This window comes from Mytilus trossulus, chromosome 10, assembly GCF_036588685.1.
Source record: "Mytilus trossulus isolate FHL-02 chromosome 10, PNRI_Mtr1.1.1.hap1, whole genome shotgun sequence".
Lineage (NCBI taxonomy): Eukaryota > Metazoa > Mollusca > Bivalvia > Mytilida > Mytilidae > Mytilus > Mytilus trossulus.
The window spans coordinates 29,453,413-29,467,946 of record NC_086382.1 but is presented as its reverse complement, the minus strand read 5'-3'; the positions used below and the strand labels follow the sequence as shown (position 1 = coordinate 29,467,946).

The 14,534-nt window shown below is 32.2% G+C and overlaps 1 protein-coding gene across 1 annotated transcript; it reads left to right on the top strand.

Moving 5' to 3' along the window:
* The first annotated feature begins 6,519 nt into the window (after positions 1 to 6,519).
* LOC134687182 (uncharacterized) lies at positions 6,520 to 13,570 on the top strand. The gene is made up of 4 exons (XM_063547267.1): positions 6,520 to 6,602; positions 8,168 to 8,404; positions 9,019 to 9,126; positions 10,615 to 13,570. Exons 1-4 carry the CDS (start codon positions 6,539 to 6,541, stop codon positions 12,966 to 12,968), a joined length of 2,763 nt encoding a protein of 920 aa, XP_063403337.1. The 5' UTR covers positions 6,520 to 6,538; the 3' UTR covers positions 12,969 to 13,570.
* Positions 13,571 to 14,534: the final 964 nt, after the last annotated feature.

Genomic DNA, 14,534 nt, shown 5'->3' with positions numbered 1-14,534 from the left:
CCTTTAAAAACCAATGCTGTCAACGCACTAGTAAGTCGTAAGACCAAGAGTGGAATACGGCGCAGAAATATGGGATCCCTACACGCCAGATACAAAGACATGAAAGGAGAGCGACTCGTTATATTTTCTATGACTACAGTAACGAATCGAGTGTCACAAATACGATAAGCAAGCTTAAGTGGATATACCTCTATACCAACGAAGAGTGAATGTCAAATTATGCCTATTTTACAAACATGTAAATGGACTATAGTAGCAATTCCACTAGATACTTACGGTAGTTACCTGAATTAATCCATTAAACAGAACATCTAGAAACTACAATACCATGGCATCATGGGCATATAGTGACACCATATTCAGCCAAAGACACGATTACTAAAAATGCTTTCCACGAACAGCAGTAGCCTGGAATAAATTACCGGAATCGACAGTGGGAGCTCCAACAAAGCTTTCAACAATGTTCAACACACTATCTTGATCTAGCATTAGGGACTTATCATTATACTAGCACCGTATTTTCTATTTTGATCTTTGAACTTTTATTGTAACTAAATAGACATTACCGTCATTACCAACACCCGCGTACCGCACAAGTTATCATTATTGAGTTTAATTACTATATCTAAGGAGGAGAAAATGTTATTTTACAGATTTATAAGAATGGTGGTTATCCTGTCATAGGAGGGAGTTGCAATACAGGTAATTAAACAGGTAAACATCCGAAATGAAAATAATGAACGAGTCCTTGGTTATTTCAAGACTTTCAACACAGCATAACTGCAAGCAACTTTAACCTATATGCTTACACGTCACTTGAAATGAAAAATGTAATACACAGAGATATGACAAATCAACAACCATACCGGTTAGGAAGTCTTATTATAAGATCCTACTTTCACTTTCGTTCTTCACATATATCAGATCTTAAATACTGTACAAACTTTTATATATGGCATGCCAATTTATATAGTGAGCATTCCTTTTCAACTAACACCAGAGACATGTAATACAATTGTATTACATGTTCATGTCTCTGCAAACACTGAATAATGATAAAATTGATTGAAACAATAATAGTGCATATCTCTAGCTATGTACCATCCAATACCTGCCAACATGGCCAACATTTCAAAATACCCATGGCCGTTTTGTGTGCAAAATGGCTCTTGAAGTTGTATTCCAACAAAACCTTTAAGGGCGCCTTCAAATGTATTTTAATGTTGTTTTTTACTTTATACTTTTAATTTTAAAGCTTATAGCAATTATAAAACTACTGCTTTGTTTAAAGGCACTGGCTACAGTTACATGGAACTGTAACAATAATAAAAATATTATTGTTACATCGGAGACTAAATGCCGGAATGCATGGTTGGGTAAGGACCTGTTTAATTACGAATGTAACAATAATTATTGAGGCTACGGTTACATTGTGTTATTGTTACATGAAAAATAGCAATGTACGATATGACTATACGTAGTAATATGTACTAAATAATAAAAGTTGAAGACAGTTATTTTATATTTACAATACATACATTTATCACATACAATTTATTTACTGTATTTTTTTTTTATTTATAATGACAATTTCTACAAATCCAGTAAGTGGTTTTTAAAGTCCGACACATTTTTGATGAACGAAATTAAGTCCTCCACGGATACGTGTACATACAGAAGATCTTAGTATTTAATTTACAGTTAGCAAACTTTGCTTTTGATGTATCAATTTGCGTCAAGTTGTATATAGCTGTATGAAATTTATGTCTTGATATTGTTTCAGTTTCGTTAAAAACGCATCCCAAGTTTTAAATTTTTCACCCTAAACAAAATTGGTTCAAAGTATAATGACAGTAATAAGAGTAGGTGTGCAGTTCAATACTTTAAAAAAGTGAAACCATTGAACTATATGTTTCCCCTTTAACACTCCTACTATTGATTAGTATCTTATAGAATATCAAAACCATTATATATGAATACGTAAAACTATGCACCATTTGTTTAATAATAATATTTATTATTTATCAGTATTACAAGTATTGTTTGGTACATAAATATAAAAGAACTAAGCAAGTTTAATAAATCTAGCGTACATTGCTGTTTTCATGTAACAATAACGTCATGTAACCGTAGCCTCAGCTCAGTAATTATTGTTACATTCGTAATAAATCGGTTCCTTGCCCAACTTTTCATTCCGGCAATTAGTCTCCAATGTAACAATAATATTTTTATTATTGTTACATTTCCATGTAACCGTAGCCAGTGCCTTGTTTAAAATTGTAGACAAAAATGCTCTTACAAGAAATAGGTCCGGTAAGGACCGATTTTGGATCAAATTTCAGGTTCATCTGACGAAAGATTTTGACCACTTTTTAAACACTTAAGTGTCTATTTCATTTGAATCAATTAGTTTGTGAAAGATTTGAACTGATCTAGTCAAATTAAAAACGATCCGATTAAAGCTTAAATATGAAAAATCTACCAAATATGCAGAAAAATGTCACTTTTCAGATTTTTTTTGTCAAAAATGAGAGTGGCCTCATCCGTGTTCATCCTCATCCTTTATATGTTATGTATTATCATAAAATACAACTTACATTTCAATATTAAGGATGAACACAAATGCAGCCACTTTCGTTTTACATGAAAACCATCTAGAATTTAACTAAAATGCTTGAATTGTGAAGATTTCAGTTATTAAGCACGACTTAATGGTGCTAGTACCTGATATATATGCATAGTATTGTCAAAAACAGCCCATATTCATGTAGCAGAAGCATTCTACAAATAACTAAAGTTTACATTTTTTTTCAATTTTGTAAAACTGCTATATTTTGGGGCCAAAAAGGGGTCTTACTGGACCTACTCCTTTCCATTTGAGAGCTTCCATGGGGGAAATCCCCCACAAATAGTGACAGTTGGCAGGTATGACCATCTAAAGTATTGATTTATATTAAATTAGTTCAGTGGCAGATCTAAAACTTTTCATAAGGGGGATTAAGGGGGAGCAGGCTGTATGATTTAAAAAAAAAAGGGGGGGCACTCCAGTCATGCTTCAGTGATTCCAAATATAATTAACTAATTTTTTCCCATGAAAGAGGGGGGGGAAGCCCCCACCCCCACCCCATGAATCTGCCTATAGATGTAGTTTTAGTATATTCATGTTATAATTAGGGAACAGGCTAGTATTTAACTGAACTTGGAATTATTTTTAATTATAAATGGAACTTGCATAATTTCTTGTGCTTGAAATTTTTAATAAATTCAATAATATAGTTATTCTGTACTCTAATGTTCTGTGCTTCTGTGATTCCCTATATAATCAACCAAAAGAGTAGGGGCATTAAGGCCTGGTTTTGGCCCAAGAAAAAAAACCGCTTGATAACTTTTTCAAATTGGCACATAATGTTTAGAAATGCAAAAGGTCAAGAAATATAAATAAAAAACATTAAGATTCTTATGTGACAACGTCACAATTACATCATAATATGTACTGTTTTCACAAAAACGATGAAAAATACAGAAATTATTTAGTTTTCCATCTTTCTTTCTGTTGTGGACCACACATCGTGCGCAGCCAAGAAACAACAAAATAATTTAACAGAATCTTTTTTATAACTTTTGTCAAAATATCGCCAAATATAAAGTTGTTTCTTGGGTGCACATATACTTTTCAAACTTAAATATATACTTAAAAAGATTGATGAAAAACAAGGAAAATCATTAAATTTAACAACATATGCAAATTAAGTCATGATTTGTTGCCATGGTAACTTGTTCAACATGTTCAATGTCCAAAATTTTTTGGTTTTTCTGAATACTTTTTACCATAGACACTTGTCAGTTATTTGAAAATATGTATGATAACTTTTAAATTTGCAGTAATTTTTGGGCCAGATAACGGCCTTATTGCCCTTACTCCTTTTTTCCACAAAAGGAAGAAGTTTATATTTGTTTCCGTTCTCTTATAAACCTTAAACATACTTTAGACTGTTTTAACCAAATGTATTAAATATATAATACACAATACCTATTTACTACTTAACATTAGACCAAAGTCAAAATTGGATGCACAACTTTTTTTCTATTCTGGAGTTATGTCCCCTAATGCATGGGAAAAATGCTGAATTTTTGTATCCGTTTTAATATCAATAACTGTTTAGCCTCAACCAAATGTTATGAATTTTTATAAACAATGCTATTACCATAAAACACAGATCAAGTTTCAAATTTATGTGCACCACTTTTATAGTTCTCTATATAACTAGTTATTTACCTTTATAGGTTGCATTTTGTAAATTATACAGAATTTCTCAAACCATGCCTTTTTGGGGGAGAAATAGAATATTCATATATTATTAATTTTGTTAACATACTGGTTCCCACTTCTGATCTGTAGGTTGCATCTCATAGAAACATTACTTGGGAATGTTACCAGTAAACATATATGTAAATATTGTTTATATTGAAATCTTTGGTAACCCTACAGTCAAGGTAGGGGTAATGTTTAGAAATTAAGTGTTAGTTTAAACTCTTAGAAGTATGGGGCATTTAAACATGGAAAATATGCGGTACGTACAGCCCTATATTTTGACCTTTGAAAAAAATAGTAGTCACTCAGCATATGAACTTTCAATTCTAGGATATGATTTTTTTCAAAACTTCATAGTAAAAGTGGTACAGTTTAAGCCGTAAAGGGAGTTCCTATGGGAAAATGCATTGTCAATATTTACAGAAATGCAACCTATAAGGTTATATATATATATATATATATATATACATTGGCTAGAGATATAGGGGAGGGTTGAGATCTCACAAACATGTTTAACCCTGCCACATTTTTGCGCCTGTCCCAAGTCAGGAGCCTCTGGCCTTTGTTAGTCTTGTATTATTTTAATTTTGGTTTCTTGTGTACAGTTTTGAAATTAGTATGGCGTTCATTATCACTGAACTAGTTTATATTTGTTTAGGGGCCAGCTGAAGGATGCCTCCGGGTGCGGGAGTTTCTCGCTACATTGAAGACCTGTTGGTGACCTTCTGCTGTTGTCTGTTCTACGGTCGGGTTGTTGTCTCTTTGACACATTCCCCATTTCCATTCTCAATTTTACATGTATTATATGCAAAAAGAGGGATCATCATCTGTGTTACTCGATGGACACATTCTTCATTTATTCCACTTTTATCCCATTATACTCGTAGCTTATAATCAGTACTTGTTTTGGGCATATAAGATTTTTTATAATTTTTTTAATTTTTTTAATTTTTTTAATTTTATATAATTTTTCAGATAGCCTAGATCTACCATGTCTCTAGTAGAACAGATGTGGACGGCATAATACGTTTGTTTCTTTAACATGAATGTAATAGAAATTTGAAGACAGAAAATTTGTTTGCGAGACCTGTTTTAAGATAAGTAAGTTATAGTCATTCTTCATATTCATTGAGAACCAATTCTTAAGTAAGGATTTGTTTCACCCTGACAGAGTAAAAAAGCAATTAAGACATATAGGTATGCTGTTTCTGACTACAGTGATGGCATCAGCAATGTATTAGTTTGTGATTAAATAGGTTGTAGTTAACCATTAGTGGTAGGTCAATGATATTTGGTATAAAGTTGTATAAGTATTGGCATTTCTTTCTTCAATGGAGATTATATCGTACATGCATGATATGGATGAATAAGTACTTGCCTCCCCATGCCACTAAGCTTATATTCTTTTGAGAGAAGCAAGAGCACTTCTATTTCCATTGCACATTTATTAAGATTAAGGCAGATTACATCACATGACAAATATGCCTCATTATTATACAAAGGGACACAACTTATTGACTAAACCATAAAAACGCATACTACCATACATATTACATAACATAAGGTATAATATACTAGATTTTTTCAATATCATATACACTTTCAGCCCTACTAACATATTATATTTTTTTTATTGTATAAAAGTATAAAAATAATGAAAAGTTATACACGTATTTCAATATGTATTTGAATTTTATTTTTTTAAGATTTAATCTTTTTCACACTAAAACGTAAATATAAGGAATAATTTTGAATGGTGACAAAAAAGGCGAAGTAACTCTAGTTGAAATATGTTTGTAAAACAACAATGCAATTTATTTACGACCTAAAGCTAAGATAATTGGTGTTAATTTACAGTGTGTTTGACACCAAAGCTGTCAAGTGAAGCCATTACAGCTAGATGAACTTCCTGTTCATGGAAGAATTACGAATTTGCCGGTATTTCAAAGGAATATTACTTATGAAATCAATCTCAAGGCTAAGAAATACGGGTGAAAACGGTGCATTTTCTGAATTCACGGGTTATTCAAAGACCCAGCAGGTGTCCCGGGTGATCCCTCAAAACTGTGAAAATCTCGGGTCCCACCTGCAGAATACGGGTCAGTTGACAGGTATGCATATACATAACATTAGATATAATATAATAGATTTTTTCAATATCATACACTTTCAGCCCTACTAACATATTCTATTTTTTTATTAGAGTTCAAGAAATTGAATTCCTCAATGACAAAACTAGATAGAGAATTCCAGCATCTGCTGTCGGAAATCAGTGACAAGTTAATCACAGGTTTGTACTATCTATACTACTAAAGAAAGGGACCGATTTCATTGAGCTGCAAATCATACAAAGTCAGAAATATTTGTGATATGATGTATAAATATATTTTCTTATACTTCATTGTACTTCCTAAATTTGTAATTAAACAATATTTTTTCCACAGAAAACGCCAATTTTTTTAAAAATATTTATATCAGAGACTGTTATCGATTTGTGTCTTATATACACTTCTCAAATAACGTACTGCCCCCGAAATTTTAAATCTTTTTCTTTCAACACTTACCTAATTGAACCATGATTCAGTGAGCATCTTCTATAGTAACTTTTTTATTAAGAAAATTAAAACTTTTTGATACCACTACTTCAATGTTTACACAATCATGTTCCAGTTAAAACAGGCTTCAGATATATGTTTATGCTAGATTTTTAAAAACAGTCTTGCTGTGTTTAATGATTTGCCACATCAAATGATGATTTAATGGTGGCAATTAAGCACAAATTTACTGGAGAAGATGTACTATTCTTGCCAGATTTTTATAAAAACTTATACTTCAGGTTTATATTAGCGATATCTTGGACAAGTTTTATATTGGTGTACAAATGCTGTTTAGCCTAAATCTTGTCTGTCATTCGTTGTTTGGCATCCATTAACTTTTTCAAAAATCTTCTCCTCAGAAACTACTAGGCCATATATATTTAACCAAACTTGGCCATAATCATCAATAGGGTAACTTGTATAAAAAAAATGTGTCAGATGACCCCAGGTGCCAACCTAGATGACAGACATGGCTAAAAATAGAACATAAAAATGCAGTTTTTGGCTTATATCTCTAAAACTAAAGCAGTTAGAGCAATTTGACAATGTCAAAAAGGTTCATCGGGTTAAGATCTATTCTGTCCTGAAATTTGCAGACAAATCAGCCAAGCTGTTGTTGGGTTGCTGCCCCTGAATTGGTAATTGTAAGGAAATTTTGCAGTTTTTAATCATCATTTTCAATATTATTATAGATAGAGATACGCTGTAAACAGCAATTATGTTCAGCAAAGTAATGTTTACAAATAAGTCAACATGACCAAAATGGTAAATTGACCCTTGAGGAGTTATTGTCTTTTATAGTTTGTTGTCCATCCTCATTGTCCTCTAACTTTCGCAAAAATCTTCTCACCTGAAACTACTGAACCAATTTAATCAAACTTGACCACAATCATTAATTGGGTATATAGTTTGGAAAAATGTGTCCTTTAGATGGCAGGCATGACTAAATATGGAACATAGAGGTAAAATGTAAGTTTTGTCTAATTTTCAAATAGTTATACATAGAGAGAATCTGACAGGGCAAACATGTCCAAAATGCTGAGCTCAACCAAATGTTCATTGATTTCAAAACTGTCAGGTGACTTCTTATAGGAGTAATTGTCTTAATTTATAGTGTAATTTAACAATGTTTATGTTAAGCTTTGCCAACAGTTTGTTAAATTAAGTCTGTGTATGATTTAAATGCTAATTAACTGCTACATTTATATGTTTAATTGGAAATATTTGATAACTCATGTATTGCTGTTTGCATTTTCAGATAATATTCAGAAGATGGTATATATTTTGAGAGCTGAAAAAATTCCAGCTCAAGATCTTGAAACAGTTAAAACTGGTGAAAATGTATTTCATTTAATGACAAAACATGGCCTTTTGTCTAAAACAAATACACAAATGTTAATAGATAACTTGAAAGAAATGAGATTACAGCCTATTGTAGATATGCTGGAGGAATTCAAATCTAAACACGAAGAAGAATTAAAACAACTAGAAGAAGGTAATTTATATATTTTCTACATTCATAATTTTTTGCAAAATTTGTTAAGGTAAGCATTTTGCTTGCCACAATTATAGAAGCATAATGTATATGTGTTTAGATTTGCTGAAGGAATAATGTGGTGTTATGATAGGATATGGTGTACCCTGTTAAAAGGTAAACATGCATGACATGAATGATTTTTACAGCAAGAATGGTAATGGTGTATGCACTGTAAACTAGACTTCAGACTTATACTACAAAGGGTAAACAATTTTGTTTGGTCAACATGGCTCTTCAAGTTAACTGGTTGACAGGTCTGCTGAACATTAGATAGCTACCATTTGATTTTTACATGGATGAATTTGAAAAGAGTAGGAAATGTGTTGTGAGAGAAAAAGGCAGGATGAGCAACTGCATGGGCAAACAAAAAAACACTGATTGATAATTTATGTAAAACATTAGTCAGGATAAACTAATAAAAAAGATATCTTTTTTACCAGATGAGAGATTCAGGCTGTTGAAAGCCTCATGATGTTCATAATTGGTAATTTATTGTCAGTCTTATGTAACTAAAAGGAAGTAGCACAACGTTCAAATCCATAGATTTTTTTATTTTCATTATTTCTTTGAAGGGCCATGTAATATAAAAGAAGATATGGTTGTGGAACATTTTATGGAAACAAGTAAGCTGAAAGAACTTGAGGAAAAACTGAGATTAACAAATTTTGTTACATTGTCAGGTATATAACTTCTAAAGGCAAAAATCATCTAACACACATTATGATAATTCAGGCCACTTACATATAATTATCTAAATGAAAAATTCATGTCTAAAATTGAGCATTGTCAACGATTTAACAATCAGTTGTTTAATTTCAATATACAATTCTTTTAATAGTGTCAAATCCATAAAATCATATATTTTGATAAGTGAAAAAGTCTAGTGTCATCAATTATTGAAATCTAAATTTTTTAAAAGGCAAATGATCCAGAGTTATCTAACCTTTTCTATTAATTTGTTATACTAGAATCATATCTCAACTTTGAAAGAGGTTTAATCTTCAATCATTAACTTATATGTATCAGCACTATCCTATCTGATATTAAAGTATTGCTCTTGCATCAATTGAACACATGCATTTGATGAATGTACTAAGAGGGCAATTGCAGCCCATTAGTTGGTGATTAATAGTCATCACTATTATTGCCAAAATATAAACAAAGAAAAGACAAAATAACAGGCCATAAAACGCTTACAGAAACTATCAATAGATTATAGTTTAACTAATTGATTTCAAGCTCTACATTAAAGACCAAATAGGTCTTTTAAGGTGGCTCAGGCCTATTGGAAATTTCTATCAGAAGTGCCGTATTTTTTGTTATTTTATTCTTTACAGAAAGTGAATCAAATTGGTCGGCAAAAAATAGGGGGGTCACGGACCATTTAAGCTCAAAATTTTACTTTTAAACAAGTATATAAAAGGGACCATTTTTCATTGAAATGATAGGGAAAATAGAGGTGTTGACATATTTTTATTGGAATATAAAAAACCATTCTATGACAATTGGTCTAAAACTGTAGCTATAAAGAATGAGCAAATAAAAAACATGGGTCACCGATAAGGGAGAAGAAAAAAAATTGCCCTAAAACCCAAATTTTGGTGGGAAAATGGTGAAAATGGGTGAAATGGCATTTTGACCCTTTGACAAATACACATAATAACGAAATATTCTATGAGTCACATAAATACAATGATTTAACATTTCTAATCAATCAAATAACTAACAATTGTGGTAAAGAGTACCGGTTTGAGCTAGATCAACTGGAAGGTATCTATAGATAATGATCATTCAATAAGGGTCAACAAAATCCTGGTACCCCTATTAAAATGTAATGGATTTAAAAAAGAAGATGTGGTATGATTGCCAATGAGACAACTATCCACAGAAGACCAAAATGACACAAACATTAACACTTTTAGGTCACCGTACTGCCTTCAACAATGAGAAAGAGTCTGTCAAAGTTTTGTAAAGAGAAATTGAATGGTATAATTATCATGCAACAATGGATTAACAGAATAATATGGTATTTTTATTTTTTATTTTAAGTGTATAGCTATTTCCCATATTCATTTTGATTCTGAAATTGTAAATTCGTGAGTGTTTTATTATTGCATGATTTTTTATTGGACAATATTTATATTTGTTGTTATTTTGATATATTATAGGTTTACTTGGATCTGGGAAGTCTCAGCTGGCCTTGAAATATGCTTGTCAACAAAGACAGGCTAGTAAAGATGGAGTCTGTTGGAGAATAACCTGCCAAGATAAAGTCTCTTTTTTAAATTCATTGAAAAAATTGGCAGATGGTTTGAATTTAAAACAAAAAAGTAAACAAATTGAAGGTGTTTCCAATGAGGAATCTTTGAATAACATACATGATTTGATTTTACACGAACTGAGATCAGAAGACCCAACTACGCATCATTTGATTATCTTTGATGATGTCACGGATAAAACAAAACTATCTGTCGAAAAGCTGAAAAATTCTTTTTTAAAAATGAATATGACAATCCTTGCTACCACATGGAACTCAGCTTTTTGTGATGAAGCAAATCTTATTAATGTAAATGGTTTCACTAAAGACGAAGCTGTCCAATTTTTGAAAAAGAAAGATGAATTAAGTCAGGAAGAATACCAGAGCTACAGAGAGCTGGCTGAGTATTTAAGTTGTCTTCCACTGGCAATGTATGGTGTGAAGACTCGGTTAGTTTCACATAAATTAACACCAAGAGGATTTTTAAAGAACTTTACAGGCAGGCGATCGTTAGAAATTATCGATGGGTATTTATCTTCCTCCTTGGACAGAAAACTCTTTGGAGTTTTAACTGAGTTTTTAAATGTTCTAAAGAGAGATGAAGTTGCAGAAGTGTTCGACATGGTGCTTATTCTCCAGTTCTTGTCACTGGAAGATATTCCAATTTTACTTTTCCAGTTTTTGCCTGCAAATGAAGGAGAAGGAGATCAAGGAAATCAAGAAAGCTTCATAGAAGCAATGCAGAAATTTTCTTTAGGTTTATTGAGGGGTGAAGATGATGACAGATTTATTAGCACTCATTTAGCAGTTACAACAACAATTGATGAGTATACTTCAATTGAAGATAAAGTCCGTCTTTTGAAGAAAGTTCTGACATCCTTGATGTGGCTTCTAGATAAAGATAACATTAATGATAAAGATTACAAACGAAACAATGACCTCCTCCCTCATGCCATTTCTGTTATTCGCCGCTATGAAATGCTCAGGGAAGATAATCAGCACCTACTTGAAGACTTTGAATTAAATGTGCTTGTGACATATGTGTATGATTTGGTTGGGTATACATACAACTTTTTTGGTATGTTGCTTAATGCTGGTGAATATTCAACTGCAGCTAAAAATACATGCTTTGTATTAATTGGAATGACAGAAGCTGCAATTGAAGAAATAGCCGAGAAAGTATCACCAAGAGATGAAAATTATAAATCATGGGAAAATTTTGCTAGATGTAAAGCTAACATTTTATTTGAGAAATTGCAGGCTGTGATTTCAAACCCAAATAATCAGCAGCTTTTACAGAAAATGGCGTTAGCTTTCATAATCAATAAGTACAGAGGAAAAGAACACATTGAATTACTAGAAGAATATCTCAAACATAAACTTAAAAAAGAGTATACACTTTCTAAAGCAGAGTATAATAAGTTATGTAAAAACAAACTTGCAATTGCGCCAGAAAATCATCTTGGGGAGCAGTTTATATATGAACTAATTCTTCAAGTATTTTACACATTTGGGAGGAGAATATTTTACCTAGGGGATTCTGCAGACAAGAAGATAGCAAGAATTTTTGCTCATTCATTGTTTCTTGCCCGAGAATTTGGAGTTATTATTGAAGAAAAATGTAAACAATGGAATCATCCCAAAAAGTTATATATCATGTCAACTGAACTCAGTGGCACATTGGAGCAGCGATTTGATGATCGAGCAAATCTTAAACTAAAAACTTTAAACAATCTTGAACATGCTGCGTCTCGAATCGTAGAATTGCAGGAAACTGAATCATCATACTTTATTTTTGGCGTAATCAAAACTGGGCCTGATAGTCTCCATCATCAAAAAATTTGCTTAAAAAGATTGGTCCGATGTTATACTGTTTTGGCTGACTTGACAACAGATGAAGAAAAGAGGAGAGAAATAAACGAAAAAGCACATCAATGTAATACCAAACTTGCAGAACTATCTTCTAAATGGCCCTTCAGACAAACTGGTGCTGATTTAAGAATGGGTGAATGTTTTCTAATGCTTGAAAAATATGAAGAAGCAGAGCTTCAATTCAGGAAGGTTGCCCCAGTACAAATCTTCCAAAATAACGATGTTGGCCATTCTGTATTAAATTTTCACGAACTTCGAGCAATAAAGGGACTAATAAAGTGCTATGACCAGTCTAAAAGAAAAGATGAAGCAAAAGCTTTGACAGAATGGTTGAAGGCAAGACTGCATGCATCGAATGAAGTAGAGGAACTTGCTTACATGAACTTAGTTTAAACCATTGAACCACTATAGTTTCTTTCAGCATGATTACCTGTACAGTTCCTGTCTTATAAAACCTATTTAATTTATTATAAAGAATTTTTCTTTAAAGGTGAAAAAGGATCCAGATATTTAAATTCTGTTTGACATTAATATTTACTTATGGAACTTATAATAGTATAGTCTTCTAATGATTGGAGAAATGGTATAAAGTAACTATTCATTTTGCCTATTGGTTATTTGGTCAGTCCTTCTATTTCAAACTTAAGCTTTGTATCTGCAGCTGCTCCTTAACCACCAACTGGATTTCAGTCACCAATTAAGCCCATGTTTTTAGTATCTAAATGATATTGCAAACATGCAGTTATTAAATCATATATTTTTTTATTCAAATGATTTTTTCCCATCACTTGGCGTCCGGCGTCTGGCGTCGTCTGTCGTCCGGCGTTAACTTTTACAAAAATCTTCTCCTCTGAAACTACTGGGCCAAATTTAACCAAACTTGGCCACAATCATCATTGGGGTATCTAGTTTAAAAAATGTGTCCAGTGACCCGGTCAACCAACAAAGATGGCCGCCACAGCTAAAAATAGAACATGGGGGTAAAATGCAGTTTTTGGCTTATAACTCAAAACTGAAGCATTTAGAGCAAATCTCACGGGGTAAAATTGTTCATCAGCTCAAGATCTATCTGTCCTGAAATTTTCAGATGAATAGGACAACCCGTTGTTGGGTTGCTGCCCCTGAATTGGTAATTTTAAGGAAATTTTGCTGTTTTTGGTTATTATCTTGAATATTATTATAGATAGAGATAAACTGTAAACAGCAATAATGTTCAGCAAAGTAAGATTTACAAATAAGTCAACATGACCGAAATGGTCAGTTGACCCCTTCAGGAGTTATTGCCCTTAATAGTCAATTTTTAACCATTTTTCGTAAATCTTAGTAATCTTTTACAAAAATCTTCTCCTCTGAAACTACTGGGCCAAATTTAATCAAACTTGGCCACAATCATCATTCGGGTATTTGATTTAAAAAATGTGTCCGGTGACCCATCCAACCAACCTAGATGGCCGCCACAGCTAAAAATAGAACATATGGGTAAAATGCAGTTTTTGGCTTATAACTCAAAGACCAAAGCATTTAGAGCAAATCTGACATCTGTTAAATTTTTCATCAGGTCAAGATCTATCTGCCCTGAAATTTTCAGATGAATTAGACAATCCGTTGTTGGGTTGCTGCCCCAGAATTGGTAATTTTAAGGAAATTTTGCTGTTTTTAGTTATTATCTTGAATATTATTATAGATAGAGATAAACTGTAAACTGCAATAATGTTCAGCAAAGTAAGATTTACAAATAAGTCAACATAACCGAAATGGTCAGTTGACCCCTTTAGGAGTTATTGCCCTTTATAGCAAAATTTTTAACAGTTTTTTGTAAATCTTAGTAATCTTTTACAAAAATCTTCTTCTCTGATACTACAGGGCCAAATCAAACCAAACTTGGCCACAATTATCATTTGGGTATCTAGTTTAAAAAATATGTGGCGTGACCTGGTCAACCAACCAAGATGGCTGCCA